General features: G+C 46.2%; 1 protein-coding gene across 1 annotated transcript in view; it reads left to right on the top strand.

The window, feature by feature from the left end:
- Positions 1-16,352, top strand: part of Ubl3 (ubiquitin like 3) — a 49,517-nt gene extending 33,165 nt beyond the window's left edge. The window contains exons 2-5 of the mRNA XM_052754556.1: positions 9,330-9,438; positions 11,237-11,323; positions 14,383-14,460; positions 14,749-16,352. Coding sequence (XP_052610516.1) covers positions 9,330-9,438; positions 11,237-11,323; positions 14,383-14,460; positions 14,749-14,801 — 327 coding nt within the window. The 3' untranslated portion in view covers positions 14,802-16,352. The remainder of the gene's footprint in view (positions 1-9,329; positions 9,439-11,236; positions 11,324-14,382; positions 14,461-14,748) is intronic.
- The last annotated feature ends 815 nt before the right edge of the window (positions 16,353-17,167 follow it).

Below are 17,167 nucleotides of genomic sequence, written 5' to 3'. Positions count from 1 at the left end.
TGAAAGACAACCTGCTAGAACCATTGGGGACTTAGAAGGAAAACCTCTGCAGTCGACAGTGCTTGATTTCCCTTCCTGTGACTTCAGACTGACTTAGGCACAAACTGGACTGCTGTGTTTCTCCTAAGAGGAGGCAGGCAGGAGAAAGGGAGCTGTCCCCTTTCTGAAGTACATGACTGTGTGACAGGGGAGAAGCCGCTCTCGTCCCCGGGGCCTCTCTACTACTGTGCTTCTGCCAACTCCCTTTCTCCTGCCTGTAGTTAGTCCCTTTCGTTTCTAGTTGTCAGGGACAATTGTCCTGAATGAACAGCCCTTCTTCTAGTGAGCTGAGGGACGTAAGAATCCTGTTTAGAACCAAGACTTCACACACACACACACACACACACACACACACACACACACACACACACACACATATGTATATATCTGTATGCCCCTCCCAGAGCAGAGCAGGTACTTTAGTGTTACATCTGTTCCTCAGTTGACAGTGTGTGTAAGAGCCTTGCATATTAAAATCAGTTTGAAGCAGCTAGTTGGTATCCTGTGTGCAGATTTTATATAGTCAGGCCTTAACACACTGCAGAACCAGAACTTGATTTCAGAAACATATAAGTTTATAGCATTTGGAACTTCTAAATTTTATTTTATTTTTTTTTTTTTTTTGGTTTTTCGAGGAACTTCTAAATTTTATATTTTCAATGTTAATTTGCAAGAATTTCTAATCTTTGAGGTAGGAAGAGAGAGTAAAATACTTGTTAGAGGAGGCATAAGAAGAAGTTAGGCTGCTGACACACCCCAGCACTAAGGAGCTGTAGACAGGCAGGCTCACTGACTGCTCACGCAGGCCAGCCTACCCAGTGAGCGCCAGGCCAATGAGACCTGACCTTAAAAAGGAGGCAGATTGTATTGAGTCTTTGTCTGCCCAGCCAGCTCCCAAATAATGAACAGAGACTTCTTATTAATTATGAAAACTCAGCCTATAGCTTAGGCTTGTTTCTAATTCTTGTAACTTAAATTAACCCATCTATATTAATCTACATTCTGCCACATGGCTCATGGCTATTACTTCTCTTCCTGCACATTCTGCTTGCTCTGCATCTCCTGGTGTCTCCCTGTGTGCCTCAATTATCTCCTACTTCCTCTCTCTGCTGGGAAGTCCTACCTATACCTCCTGCCTAGCTATTGGCCGTTTGGCTTTTTATTAAATCAATCACAGCAGTCCATCTTCACACAGTGTGCACATGTCCCACAACAGCAGATGGCACCTGAGGAGTAACCAGATTGTCCTCTGACCATCAACATGCTCCTACACTACTAGTTCATACGTGCATGCGCTCACTCTCTCTCTCTCTCTCTCTCTCTCTCTCTCACACACACACACACACACACACACACACACACCCAAGCCTATGCACTGTAGATCTTCTCATAGAATTTTAATTTTGCCAAAATTCCCCAAACTTATTTCAAAATAAATGTATATTATAAAGTACTTAAAAGGAGAGTGTTTTGTAGTAGTGTTCAGTGACTTGCTAGGCTGATTATGGTTATTACAGTGTTCAGTAATTTATGATGTTAGTTAATTACCTTACTATGTGACACATTTGATACTTTGTATATTTTGTACTGCATATATTGATTCTAAACTGAACTTATAAAAACCCTGTGCTCTTTATTCTGGCAATAGAAAAAATAAATCTGCATATGAAAGCAAGTAAAGTAGCCACTGTTCATCTTCACGGCTTCCTACCTTCTTGTTTGTGTTGTGATTGGAATTGGGTTTTCTTTGTTGTTGTTGTTTGTTTGTTTTCGAGACAGGGTTTCTCTGTGTAGTTTTAGTGCCTGTCCTGGATCTCACTCTGTAGACCAGGCTGACCTCAAACTCACAGAGATCCGCCTGGCTCTGCCTCCCGAGTGCTGGGATTTAAGGCATGTGTCACCACCACCTGGCCTGGAAATTTTTTTAAATCAATAAATAGTTGAACAATTCAGGAAATATAAAATACTGTTTGGAACGTGGTTCTGGAAATACACATTCCAAGTAAGTGGGAAAATGTAAAACTTTCTAGAGCAGTGGTTCTTAACTTTCCTGATGCTGCAATCCTTTAATACAGTCCCTCATGTTGTGGTGACCCCAGCCATAAATTGTTACTGTTATGAACTGTAATGTAAATATCTGAGATGCAGAATATCTGATATGCCACTCTGTGGGGGTCATGATCCACAGGTTGAGAACCATTGTTGTAGAGGAACTTTAGTTAGAGACCTTTCTGATCTTTTATCTCCACTTAGTGTAGGCGGATGTTTCTAGACCATGAAACAGGGCACCTCACTGAGTGAGTGTCCCACTTACAGGGTTTACTATGCAATGTGTGATTAGAATCTGTATCACATAAGGTGCTAACAGAGTGTAGAGAAGATCCAATCATCAGGTTTCAGTGTGGTTAGTCATCACTCCAGGCCTTAGTTTACTGAGGGTGAGTGAGATCATAGGCAGGAACGCGGGTATATTTTGTGTAGCGTAAATGTGTTCATAGATGCCGTGAGTAAATAAACTGCTCGAATGTTTTTGCTGCTCCTTTTCAGTGGGAAATAGAAACACTTACTTGTCTTCTCCAGTTCCTCCTTGAAATTGTTTTCCACAATGTAGCTTTAGTGTTTCGTCTGCAGTGATTGTTTTGAGGCTGGGTTGGTTATAGCCAGTGGAGTCTGGCAGAGCTGTGCACTGAGATTTAGGTGTGTGCATGGGATGGGGATGGCAAGCATTCCAGTACAGGACGGCCTGCGTGGAGGCTTTGAAGAAAGTAGGACCTCGGCAGTTTCAAGGACTGAGTGAAGATGCCTTGCTTTGAACAGGCGGAATGATTCTGGAGACTAAAAAGCAGGGCCGTGGGGACCGAGCACTGGGAAGCACTGCCTGCAGCCACTCCTACAACTCTGAGGTGGGGCTGTGGCCTCTCTGCTTTGGAGTGGGCACGATGGGGTGGTTAAACACCATATGAGGTGTCTCAGTAAGTTGCACACTGTAGGCTTTTATTTTACACTCACTGTGCTGTGCTCTGTTGTGGACTCAGCCCATGAATGCTTCCTCTGGTTTTTATTAAAACTCACTCAACAAATCCTTATTGAGCATTTCTAATTTTATATCCTAGACAACCCTCCTTCCCACTGTTGGCTTGTTTGTGTGTTTCTTGTCTTCAAGACTATGACCTCAGGGGCTGGAGAGATGGCCCAGTGTTTAAGCACTTGTACCACTCTTGAAGAGAACCTCTGTTAGGTCCCTAGCACACACATCAGGGGAGTCACAGCTGCTGGAACTCCAACTCCAGGATATCTGATGTCTCTGGCCTCCGTGGGTACCAGCACTCATGTGCACATACTCACACAGACACTTAAGTACATATAATTTTAAAAAAGTCTTTTAATAAAGATTAGGAAGTCCTATTTTCATACTAAATTTTTCATGATGCAAACACAAAGCCGTGTGTTTCAGATGTTTGAGTGGATGGAAAATGAGTTTGTTAAATATATGGTTCTCATATTTTAGTGCTATAAAAGTGTTTGGATAATTTTTATTTTAAATCAGTCTTATATTCTCCCTCATTCTTTGTTGCTTTTATAAAAGCATTAACAAAACTTAAAATCTGGCATTTATTAACCCTCAGTTCTAGGAAAAGGAAAGCCACATATCTATTTTTAATTTCCTCTATTGTCTTAGTACAAGTCACTGGTAGAGGCTTGTATCTTTTTTCTAAACTAAGTAGTTATTGAAATAGATTGTATACTTTAAGAACATTGCCGTCTTCAAGTGGAAGTAGGAAAAGTAATTAAAATAGATGCATGTTAAATCCCATGTATGTGTTTAGGAAGTCGGGCACTTGCGTTACCTGTTGTTTGTTCGAGCTCTCTTGAGCAATCACCCAGGCTGGGCTCCACTCCAGCATCTTACATAACTATAACATCACAGCTGGAGTTAGACGTTGGTAAGATCCACAGGCTGTGCAGACTTGCTTATGTCACGGGGACACAATAGATGTGTGTACTTAGTTCTGTATAGTTCTGTCACATGTCATTTCTGGGACACTACCACATCATGACACAGAGCAGTTGGATACACGGCTCCCCCCCGCCCCACTCCCATAGATACAGCTCTCTTTCCCTCACACTTGCTCAAGGCTGGCCTGCTCTCCACCTCCAATCCTGTAAGTTTAAGAGTGATGTAAGTATAGACCCTTGGGGGTGGCTTCCATCACTCAGCGAGATTCCCCCGAGCTGTAGTGAGTGCCTTTTAAAGTGACTTGCTAGAGGTCACCTAGGGCCTCCACTCACCACTCGGCCATGGCCATTTAGCAAAGAATGGTGGCAGGGTAGGACACATGGGACCTGGAGACACACAGCACAGAGGCAGCGGTGTTTCTGCTGATCTTGTTCCCCAAGAGAAACTCGTGAACATAGTCCAGGCCTTGCTGCTTGCCCCTTCAGGCTTTTAAGCAGGAAGTGTGAATTCCTCTTCTGTTCAGCATGCTGGTCTCTGGGTAGACAAGAGCCATGCTTCCTCTTAAAGGGGGTTGTTGTCCACCTCCATAATAATCTCATTTCTAACAGTCCTCTCTCTAGTCCGGTCTGTCTTCCATTCTTTTGACTCCCCTAATCTTTCTGTCCTGACCAGCTTAAACAAATTATATGATTAAGTTCTAAATGTGGTGTCTCCCAATTTTTTTTTTTTTTTCAATTCTTTTTTCAGAAAGAGGGATGGTGGTTTGAAAGCCTGGGGCCTCTTGATCCATTGCAATGAGTGACTGTAGGCCATGAACAGTCACCAGTGGTTATGGTCATCTTGCCTTGCTCTGCCCCGAAGTTGTTCAGCATGTAGTTGGTCTGGAGACTCTGAATGCCACCTCTTAGGAATCTCAGTACAGTCTGCTCCGTTCACACCAAGTCATTTTGTCCTGATGCTTTAGAGAGGAGTTTTTACTCATTGTTGGGTGAAGGACCCTATTACCTCCCAAGGGGGTGATTGTTTCTGAGTGGATTCTTACTACAGTGCAGGAATGGTTAACTGCTGGCCAGCCTGTGTGCTGTGCTCATCTGAGTGGTTAGAATTCAGTCTTTTCCTCCATTGCTGTTAACAACCCCAGACTATCCGGCTGTGTCCGAAGCAGGTTACACTGCTGGTGTAGGACCAAGTTGGCTATATTAATAACTCACTCTGTCTTCATTTAGAAGCTAGGTCAAGTACGTGGATGGTAGCATAGAAGTGGCTTTACTTTGCAAAATATTCACTCGGTGACCGCATGTAGACTAACTGTGGCATGTTACGAGCTCTGAGGACTACCCATGCATTCATACTACTACCCAGAAGCCATTGCTCACCCCTGTGCTCCCTGCTGCACAGTTCAGTGGGGTACCAGTAAGTGAGGCATGGCTTCATGCCTTCCCTATGACCTTTCCAGTTTGCATCTCCACGTGGGTTCTTAACACCGAAGCTCAGGTATTGGCCGACCAAGTGACTAGATGCCCAGCATGTGCCAAGCACGGCGGGTACTTGGGCCGGGAGTGAGTTACTGTCTGTAACTCATGCTGGCTGGGTTGTTGTCCCAGTTTTGCTCTCACCTCCTTGAAGCAGCCGCCATCAGCTCAGCTGCTTTAACTGTGGGGCCATGAACCCCTGGCCTTGCAGTTGTCCTACTCTCCTGCCTCTCGTGCGAGGCTTTGGAAGACTGAAACACCATACTTCTGTAGTCCGGGGCCACCTTCAGACTCCTCCAGTTTCAGGGGTTCTCTGGAGCCAGGCAGGACACTAGGCTGCGATGACAGCCTAGATGGGTACACAGGGGTTAGTAGGGCTGTGTGACCGAAAATGTGTATCCAGCCATAAATATCAAAGAAAAGTAATTCTTTTAAGATGGTACCGAACACATGTAAAGGGCAGAAGTTTCTAGTGCTGGGACTAGATAACAGACAGTTGATGTTTTTGTCTGTCAGCTGATTGTTTAACGATGGTGCAGGTTTTAAATGGGAAGTGCTGAGGACTTGGCATGTATCTGTGGAGTAGGGTGTGCCTGTGTGTGCTGTGGTTCCTTGAGGACTTGGCATGTGTTGGTGGAGTAGGGTGTGTATGTGTGTGCTGTGGTTCCTTGAGGACTTAGCCATGTATCTGTGGAGTAGGGTGTGCATGTGTGTGCTGTGGTTCCTTGAGGACTTAGCATGTATTGGTGGAGTAGGGTGTGCCTGTGTGTGCTGTGGTTCCTTGAGGACTTAGCATGTATCTGTGGAGTAGGGTGTGCATGTGTGTGCTGTGGTTCCTTGAGGACTTAGCCATGTATCTGTGGAGTAGGGTGTGCCTGTGTGTGCTGTGGTTCCTTGAGGACTTGGCATGTGTTGGTGGAGTAGGGTGTGTATGTGTGTGCTGTGGTTCCTTGAGGACTTAGCATGTATCTGTGGAGTAGGGTGTGCATGTGTGTGCTGTGGTTCCTTGAGGACTTAGCCATGTATCTGTGGAGTAGGGTGTGCATGTGTGTGCTGTGGTTCCTTGAGGACTTGGCATGTGTTGGTGGAGTAGGGTGTGTATGTGTGTGCTGTGGTTCCTTGAGGACTTAGCCATGTATCTGTGGAGTAGGGTGTGCATGTGTGTGCTGTGGTTCCTTGAGGACTTAGCATGTATCTGTGGAGTAGGGTGTGCCTGTGTGTGCTGTGGTTCCTTGAGGACTTAGCATGTATCTGTGGAGTAGGGTGTGCCTGTGTGTGCTGTGGTTCCTTGAGGACTTAGCATGTATCTGTGGAGTAGGGTGTGCATGTGTGTGCTGTGGTTCCTTGAGGACTTAGCATGTATCTGTGGAGTAGGGTGTGCATGTGTATGTTGTGGTTCCTTCAGCCAGAATGGTCAACTGAGGCTCTGTGAAGAATCTTCAGAGGACACCAGGACATCTTGTAACTTGGTGTACATTTCTATATTCAGAAGCATAGCTCCTTCTTTAAAGAAAACAAAACAAAACTGAAGAAGAGTTTGAGTTCCCAGCAAAATTAAGAGGACGACACAGATTTCCCATGTGTCCCCTCTTACATTTTAACACACACCCAGAGTGTGGGGGGCATGTGGGGGCTAGTGACAGCTTTTTACTTTTCCAGTCTCAAGAAGAATGTCTTCTTAGGAAAATGCTGGGGATTAAACTGTTTAAGTCTTGCAGACGGCTACCTGAGCTTGCTCTGATGAGAAAGTTTCTGCACAACATGGGTTAAGAGGACCCTGATTGGAATGGTTGGGGCCAGAGGTACTTCAGGTTTTGAAGCATTACTTAGACTTGACTTGTTGAACATCCCTAAACTGAGAATCCACAGTCAGGAATGCATTCAGAAAGGGTTAGGATTAGGAATAGGGGGTATTCAGCATGAGCTTCTTTACAATAGTGTGACTCATTTCTCTCCCTATATTAGGATTTTTTAGTGTAATTTCATTTTAAAGTAGCTCTAAATTCTTACTGATATAGTAAAAGCTTTTCCCCTGGAATATAGAGTTCCTTTTTCTCTTCTGCTGAGTTATCCATACAGTTGGAGTACAGGTTCTAATTCAGCGCCCACATCCATTCTGTCTGATAAGAATCCAGTTGATTCTGCATTGCTGGTGAATATCAATTCTCAGCATATGTGCTTCGTGGTGAGGGAGCAGGGGTGGTGTTGCCATGGCTGATTAAAAAGAGAAAGCAGTGTAGTGCAGTATTGTGGTTTAGTGCTGATATTGACTTATATTGTGCTTATATTGACGCTGGGCTCTAGAGGGCTTCTGATTGCTTTAATTTAAAAAGTGCATATTAGTAACTGAAGAGGAGAGAAGGTAACCTGGGTCTTGTCACAGTTTGCCATGATACAGTGACATTCTCTGGCCGTATATAAAGAAGCTAGGCTAGATTGTCTAATACTCAGCTGGGACCAGACCCAACTTTTTAGTAAGTCCTTTTACAAAAAGAAAAAGTGTGTGTGTCCAGAAGAAGGCATCGGAACCTCAGGAGCTAAAGTTACAGGCAATTGTGAGTCATCTGTCATGTGTATCAGGGTCCAAACCTGGGTCCTCTGCAAGAGCAGTATGTGCTCTTAACTGCTGAACTGTCTCCAGCCCCGCTAAAGTCTTTAAAATACAGACCTGAAGATGTTGGAAACCACACCTATATCTATGGCTTATAGGGAAATGAGTAGATACAGTGAATTTAACAACAGTGATAAAAAAGTGAATTATGGAAGATAAAAATTTTAAAGTGGACTTTTCGGAATATTTGCTTAGTTGGAATACATATTGACTTGCAATGTAAAATCCAAGAGATGTAGAACAAAATTGTTGGATTCTTCTTGTTTGCTTTCGTGTTTAGCAACAAGCCCTACAGGGCTGTCGTTTTTTAATAAGTTTTGAATTAAAGCAAATTCTGTAATAGCAGTCACAATCTGCAGTTTAGTTGCCGACCTTGTTGTATATTCAGAAGCATAATGACTTTGGTTGTCTGTGTGTGTACAAGTGTATGGGTGTACATGCGAGGCCAGAGGTCAGTGTCAGATGTCTTCCTGTAGCCCCCTTATTTTTTGAGACCATCTTCTCACTGAGCTCTGACTCATCATTAGGTTAGACTGGCTGGCCAGCAGCCCAGGATCTGAACCTGGTCCTTATGCTTTCTTTCTTTCTTTTTTTTTTTTTTTTAAGATTTATTTATTATGTATACGGCATGTATGACTGCAGGCCAGAAGAGGGCACCAGATCTCATTACAGATGGTTGTGAGCCACCATGTGGTTGCTGGGAATTGAACTCGGGACCTCTAGAAGAATAGTCAGTGCTCTTAACCTCTGAGCCATCTCTCCAGCTCCGGTCCTTATGCTTTCACAGCAAACACTTATCACCAAGCCGTCTCCCCAGGCCCCATGACTTTGGTTTTCTTTTACTTGCAAAGGTAACTGCGCACGCTCGCTGTAAATGACAGGAAATAAAAGTTATATACCAATTCCCATTGTAAAAACTGCTTTGAAAGAACTGAAGTAAGTGCTGTGACGTGAAGTAGAAGGGGACGGGACTATTGGAGAGGAAGGAGCCCAGCTAGAGTTTCCGGGAAAGGCAGGGGCGGGGCGGGGGCATTTCAGCAGGAGGCTGAATAAGAAAGCAGTATAATGACACGTGTATGAAAAATGCTATAATGGAACTCTTACTGTCTGATGACATAATAATAATTCAGATTTGAAATGAAAACACCAGTGGCACCGGCACTGGAGATGCGGTGTAGGTGAGAACCTGTGCAGGTCATTGTGTGCTCTCCAGTTGAGATGTCTATTGAGAGCATCTCTCTGCTTTCAGATTAACTTGCGCCTCATCTTGGTGAGTGGAAAGACGAAGGAGTTCCTCTTCTCCCCGAATGACTCCGCCTCCGACATTGCGAAGCATGTCTACGACAACTGGCCCATGGGTGAGTGCTGCCTGCTTGGTTCTTCATCCCCACTTGCTCCACACTCTTTGAGGAAGTACTGAGACCTGAGACCGACTTAACGGGCTCACTACCCTAGATTGTGCCTTTCTCACCACAAAGCGGCGAAGGCGCAAGGAATGCAGAGGCCACGTTTGCCTTGGTGCCAGTAGAGTATGTCCAGTGCACATCCACTTCCGTGGGAACGAACCTTCAGACCAAACACTGAAGGAGAGAGACTAGCCTTATCATGGCAGCAGGCTCTGTGGGCTCCTCTGCGTGGGGCCGGCTCCAGAAAATGAAGCCTGGAACAGGCTTGACCTGCACTTCATGGTGCATAAGTTCCATGAACAAGGCCCAGGAAGGGTGAAGTCTGTGCATGGTGCTTTCAGCTACTCCCCAGTGAACACTTCGGGGAGTATATGTGGGAGCCCCCCTCCCCTATCTAGTGAGACTCTGCCTTGCTTTAAGTAAGTCCTTAGTTTTCCCCATCACGATTTCCTCGGCATGTGCCATCTAGTAACACTGCTTTGCCCATCTCATTTAACTGTTTCCAGTATAGGATTGAACCCAGGGCCTTGTGCATGCTAGGCAAGTACTCTATTACTTAAGCTGTATCCCTTGCTCCCTGTTTTAGAAAGTCTTGCTAAATTGCCCGGCTGCCCTCAAATTTGCAATCCTCCTGCCTTAATCTCTCCAGTATCTGAGATTATAAGCATGTGCCACCGTGCCAGCTCTATATAGTACATTTAGCAAAGTCAGTTCTAACCTCTTTTCTGTATGGATTAAAGTTACTGTCACTTGTCTGTATAGCAAAGGAATGCTTGGCCAGACATACTCTGTAAACAATGGTTTTAAAGGCAGTGCATGCAAGTCATTCATACTGGAGCAGAGTGGCTCACCTGATCTTATCCAGAAGAGACAGTGCAGTCAGAATTCCCAGGAGAAGAGGGGGCCTGCTGGGGTGGGGGCAGGCATGGCACAGGTGCCTGGGAATGAGAAGAGTCATTGTGCTTGAGTTGCTGCGACAAGGGGATATTGTCAAGTGCGTGCACATACGTTGTTCTGAACATCCAACAAAACCAAACCACGGTAGAGACTAGCCTCCCTTCTTTTCCATCACTTGCTCGCAGAGTAGTCTAGACTGTTTTTTTGTTGTTGTTGTTGTTGTCCATTATCTCCTCCTGAAAGCAGAACCTAGGATTTTGAGAAAGGTGAGCAGGAATTCTCAAATCTTAACTAAATGCAGAGCTCAGTTCTTGCAGCAGCAAGCTGAGGGGAGCTGCTGCAGTGGAAGCATAGCCTGCCTGCACAGCAGTCTGTGAGCTGACGTTTCCAGATGGTGTCTGCAGTAACTGCTGGGCCACCTGAACCACAGCTATCCTGTTTGTCAGTGGGCCTGAGAAAGACGTGACAGTGCACCCCGGCACTGACATGCTGAGCTAAGGAAGTGTCTGTGGAACTTGTCACTGCCCTGGAGCGTGCATCTCAACAGTCCAAGCCCTGGGACTATAGTGCTCCGCTAACTACTGAGAACGGAGTGATCTTCAAATGACAGACCCTTCCCGAGACTATTCTCCAGCCCACTGTTTCAGGGCAGCAGCCTACAGTCGGCACTCTTGATCTCTGAGAGGCAGGCAGTCTTTGCAGCTCTCTGCTGCTTCTGAGGAGGGTGGAAGGAGCGAGGGCTGCAGTGCCTGGGCGGTGGAGGCTCTGGCCACGCCCTCCCTGGTGGCCTCTAGTGTGTGACCTGCACAGCCCTGTTGTGTTGCGGGGCCCTAACCAGTTCCGTTTCTTTCAGACTGGGAAGAAGAACAGGTGAGCAGTCCAAACATCCTGCGCCTCATTTATCAAGGCAGATTTCTACACGGAAACGTCACGTTAGGAGGTAATTGACGTCCTCTCCTGCCAGTCCTAGGCCTTTGTTTGTTTTCAGTGACAGTGCCTTTGTGCTTACTGAAAAGCAGACTGAGACTCTGAGGTCCCCTGCTGTGGGTGTGCCCTCTCCCTGTGAGATAAGCCCCCCCCAGTGTGCAGTCCGACTGTGTTACAGGTGGATTTCATTGTGCTGCCCGATGATGTAGTCTAGATGTGAGGCTTGCTCCTAAGTGAACCCCCCCAGACTAGGGCAGCTTATCACAGCAGGTTTCCAGGCGAACTGGGAGGTTGCTCATTGTGTGGAGAGAAAGCAAACAGCTGCTGTGGACGCAGCCTCCTCACTCCAGCATAGTCACCTTGTCCTCTAAAGCTAAGGTGAGGTCTGCAGTCTCTTCTTCCTCAGGCGGACTGTGTATTCATTCGGTTACTGTGTGTGTGTTGAGCTTTCTTCTGCTCTGCATTGATAAACAACGCTCGACAGACAGCGTTGAATAGGACCAGACGCCCCCCTCTTCAGGTTGCTCTGTTATGTGGGACAGCAGAGGTCACTGTAAATAGACTTAAGTTGAGTGTTAGAGCTGGTGACCTCAGTGACTGACAGTGTCACATTAGTGGGCGACTTCAGAGTCTAGACTCACATGTAGCCTAGGCTGTGGCAGTGTTAGATCTGGTCTGAAAAGTACTGTAGTCTACAAGAAGTAACTGCCATTTAGAGGTAGAATTATTTGGCTTGCTTCTCTATTTGTAGTTTTGCCTAATTAGATGAGGCCTCTGGTAATGTGGAAGCTGACTGTTAGCCTCCTGGATGTTTTGTGCCTATATTAATGATGGAGCCGTCTTTTTTTTTTTTTTAATTTCTATGGTTCAAACAAGATCTTGAATTAAAATTAATAAATAAACAGCCAGGCAGTGATGGCGCACGCCTGTATTCCCAGAACTCACCCACTCAGGAGGCAGAGGCAGGCGGATCTCTGTGAGTTTGAGGCCAGCCTGGTCTACAGAGCGAGTTCCAGGACAACCAGGGCTGTTACACAGAGAAACTCTGTCTTGAAAAAAAAAACAACAAAAAATAAAAAGAACCAGCTAATTGTTGGTTGGATGTGCTCTCTTGACTGTGAGTGAGTCTCCATCGCCCTCTGAACACTGGTCTGTTGAGCAGTGCCTACCAGCCCTGATGCCCAGTGTCAGATTAAAGGCCACAGGGTTAGGGTTAAAGTCAAGGTAGTTCGTTCAGTCTCATTAAATTAGAGAGTTTTTAAAACTGTTTTTTAAAAATTGGTTTAGAATTGTCAGCAGAATGACTCATCTCATTATGACAATCATGTGGCTGTCAGTCTTTTTAGAAGCAAATTAAAGGACTTCCAGCTTTCATGATTCAGACAGGTGGTGTGGAGTACAATGGCCCTTGGTTGGCCAGTGCCACCTGGGACTTGGTTAGACTGGGTACTAGCGCCCCACAGTCCAGTGCTGCTGGGTTCCTGGTTGATCCACATGCTAGTGCCCCACAGTCCAGTGCTGCTGGGTGTCTCGTTGATCCACATGCTAGCGCCCCACAGTCCAGTGCTGCTGGGTGCCTGGTTGAGCCACATGCTAGCGCCCCACAGTCCTCCTTCCAGACTGCAGGTTTTCTTTGTGGTCTGTGTTAAGGAGATGGCACCTGCATTGGCAGGTGTTTCCAGTGTTTGCATGTCTGCTCTGAAGGTGGGCTTCCTCAGTAACCTGTGAAGGAGCCTTAGACCTACAGCTACGGATCAAAGGCAGAGACACTTGTGGGTTTCTAATAGAATCAAGAGTATTTGACAACAGTATTTTAACTTGTTTACTTTATTACCATGAGGGACAAAGCACAGGTATGGAGGACAGGAAAACTTCATGGAGTCAGTTCTCTTCTCCAGCTTTACCTGGGCTTCAGGATGATCACTATCTCACCAGCTCAGAAAAAAGAATGGCCCAGGATGGGAACAAATGGAGCCCTTGTGATGTTCGAACTGGGGGAGGGGAAAGTAGTGAGGATGCAGACAGGTGGATGGCCTTCCGCAGCTGTGGGGCGTGGGGCAGGCAGACAAAGTAGGAGGTCTGGGTCTGCTCATTCTTGGCCTCTCCCCACCCCCATTAAGACCTGGTCTCACTGTGTTGTGCAGCTTGGCCTTGGACTGTTGGGCTCCAGCAACCCTCCCGCCTCAGTCCCTTGAGTAGTCTGCACCTGGATCTGTCATTCTGTGAGATTCTGTGGTTCAGTCAGTTTCAAGTCCTCGGGTCTCTTTAAACATTGTTGTATCCCATTTTGAGTTGTAGCCTTGTTAATCAGGAGAGGCACAGTGACAGCTCCACTGGAGAGGATGATGGTCCGCTGACACTGTGACATTCAGTGGGGTCCAGAGAGAGTGGGGCATCACCCAGAGCACTCACCTCCATTCTCGTCCACTTACGTACTTGTGTGGCTAGGAGTGCACCCCAGGCCTATGGCACGCTGTGCAGGCCCTTTGGCTCTGAGTCAGCAGTCCAGCTCCAGCCTGACACTCATCTACAGTGCAGACTTGCCACCAGTGTGACTTCGGAGGTCCAGGAACAGGTGAAATCCTATCTTCTGGACGTCGCCCAGTGTGTAGGAAAGTCTTCCATGGAGGAAGGCATGCCAGTTTCTGGCTTCTCCTTCACCTGCTGCTGCCAGCAGCCATGCCTGCTGTTTGCTGGAGTCGGGAGCAGAAGAGAAGTACCAGCCCCGCCTGTTAGAAGGCAGCTTCTAGTGCACTGCCAGTCTGGAGTGTCCCTGCTGCTGTGAACTGTGGAGACGTCATCGCCAACCAGCAGTCAGGAGATCGCACAGCATGACTGGAAAAGCAGGGGCACACTTTATAGAAAGTTGCGCCTTCTCTCAGATAAGACGGCACAGCTAGGAGAGTCCCCCGGAACTACTGTACACTTCCCTGTGGGAGGGAATGTCTCCTTGTGGAGGAGCCACAGCCTGAAGCCATTCAGAACCCGGCAGCCTTTAAGTGCTTTCCGCCCTGGCTGGTGATTTGACAGAAGGATGTGTGTGTAACAGATTGTCTCTTCCTTTTCACACAGCATTAAAACTTCCTTTTGGCAAAACAACAGTGATGCATTTGGTGGCCAGAGAGACCCTGCCAGAGCCCAACTCACAAGGTAAGCCTTCCCTGGCAGGCGCCTCATCTGAGCCGTCAAGACAGGCATTCATGGCTGCCTCCGTGTAGACATTTTCTGAAAAGGAAATGCAGTACGTGAATTGAACTTAGAGAGCAAGGAACCAGGTGGTTCTTGAAACATGCCAAGGTTAGATTCCTTGTTTACAGGGTTGTCATTTTTCTAAAGCAAGCTTTGAGCAAAACTCAGGCTGTTCTGACCATGCCTCTGCGTTTTGCCTCTCCACTCAAGACTCCGCATGGCTGAACCAGGCTGCCTTTGTTTCCCCAGGTCAGAGGAATCGGGAGAAGACTGGAGAGAGCAACTGCTGCGTGATCCTGTGACACGTGCAGCGCGTGCTGCAGTCTGTTGATGCTGCTGGACAGAGGACTTCAACAGCGTCCACACCTGTAGGACAGCCACACCTGCACATCAGGGGGCTGAATTACTCGGGAACTCTGTCATCTCTTCTTAGAAAGTAAAAAGAACCAAGAAGACTCTCACCTGGTCCTTTATTCCTGTCTCTCTTGTCTGTGTTGAGCACTCAGAAATGCACAGTGGTCTCCAAGGGAAGTCACCTTGCTGCCACGAAGACTCATCCACAGAAGTCAGAAGTCAAGTGTTGCAGTACAGTTTGCACTACAAAAAGACAAAAGATCATTGTTATTTTCCTCATCAGCAGAATCTGCCAGCGCCTGTGGTGCCCTGAAATACTCCTGTGACAGCTCACACTGGAGGACACTCGGCATCACTGAAGTTCATCACCAGGCCAGTCGCACAGAGGAAATGGGAAGGGATCTGAAATGCTGGGTGAATTCTACCAAAGTCAGCCACCGTGGCTGTCCTCACAGGATATCAAACTGGGTGTGACTGTCCTCACTGCAGCAAAGAAAAAGCCATGCCTGCTGCTCACAGCACTCTGCAGAGGGAACCTCTGCTGCCTCAGCCCTGACTCCTCCTGGCAGGGAGCTCATCCAGACAGCACAGAGGGCAGCAGGCAGCAGTTCGACCCTAGCCTTAACGTAGAGGGCCAGTCGCTCGCTCGCTCGCTCGGGGGCGTCATTGTGCAGAAGCGGTAGGCAGCCTCAGCAGCAGATCCGATTGTGTACTTGAGTATGAGAAAATTGAAGACTTCCACCACTGTCACTCATCGTCACCACGCCCTGCACTATGCTTACTCACTAGGACAGAGGAATCCTTTTAAAAAGTCTCCAGATACTAATTTTGTTACTTTATGTAGTTTGCATTTGGAATCAGTGCTTGCAATTGTATTAAAATCACAAGCTGGTTTTTAAGGCATAATGATTAGTAGCACCACTCTTATTTTTACCAGTAATTTAAAGATTGATATGCTATAAATAAACAATTTGCACAGCACTAAAGCATGAGCTAATTTCATCTAAACCTGTAAAAAAAAAGATTTTATATTTTTTTCACTGGGAAGAAATCTTCCTGGATGAAATTACAAATATGTGTAGATTATATTTAATAAAAAGACATAAAATATCTAACTTTAGAACACAAATATAGATTGGCGTGTAGCATATAGACAGTATTCCATATCGATAACTTTATGCAGCCTTTTTAAAGATGAAGTTGCAGACTGCTCTGGGTTCTGTATCTGATGAGGGTTCTTCGCTCTCAGCAACATTCAAGTCAATGGTCTCAATGGTCATCTTTGTTTAAATGCAATCAGGTTACTTTATTCATTGTTAATGCATTGATGAAGAGGCTTTATATGCAGTAGATCTACGAAAATATTGTTCATACTGATCAGAATTAAATTTGTATAGAGCAGAGTTTTAAAATGAATGTAAATAGCACTAAACCTTTTCTTTCTGCAGCCTGTACTTAATAGATTCCTTCTGTAAACTAAATAAAAAAATTGTAGTGCATTCATTTTGCTGGTGATTTAAAGGTCAATAACTGTTTAAGCGTTGTTTCGTCTATTTTACAGTTAATCTTCTGCTCCCCTGGGTCTTTTAAAGTTGGCTCCCTTACCACTCAGTGGCTACTTGGGAATGTCCCGGTGTCTTCCCCGCTTACCTGTGGGAGGCGCGGCAGCTGGGGTTCTGTCTCATCATCACTGAAATGCGACATTCAGAAGATGGCACACATCCATCTGCTGTGTCGGCATGGACTAGAGAAGAATCCAGCAGGTGGTTAACTGGGCAGTCTGTCATAGTGACTGTATTCTTGTGGGAGTCAGACGGCGGGTTAATCTTTTGTAATAGTTTGATTCTAGTCACTCCCTGTCTTCCCAGGTTAGAGGCTTTCAGTTCATTGTGATTGTGTCTGGGACAGTTACAAATACTCTGTTGGCCTTCGCTCATTAGCAGAGAAGGAATGCTCTCACTCAAAACCTAATACTATACTTGTACCAAATTAAAAAGAAGCAAAATTCTATACCAAAAACACCAGAAACTTAGTGTATACGTGAAACTGCTGGACTCTCCCTTTAAAACAAAATCCCGTGGACCACTAATGGCTGCAGTGGGGTTGATCACACTCAAGTCTGAAATCAGAGGTCTCTGCCTAGACTAGCCACAGCTTCCCTAAGGGTGAGTGGTGCATAGACCCAATGACCCAGCCTGTAAAGAGAGCCTGAGTCATGGGCCTGACTGCCATCTGTCACCTACAGCGTCCTAGACTTAAGTGTTCTGCCCAGTGGGGCCTTTTATGTTAAACCTCAGCATGCCTTCCTGGTTGG

This window comes from Peromyscus californicus, unplaced genomic scaffold (assembly GCF_007827085.1).
Source record: "Peromyscus californicus insignis strain IS unplaced genomic scaffold, ASM782708v3 Scaffold_2__1_contigs__length_46816999, whole genome shotgun sequence".
Lineage (NCBI taxonomy): Eukaryota > Metazoa > Chordata > Mammalia > Rodentia > Cricetidae > Peromyscus > Peromyscus californicus.
Note: the sequence above shows the minus strand (reverse complement) of the source record. Positions and strands in the feature narration are given on the sequence as shown.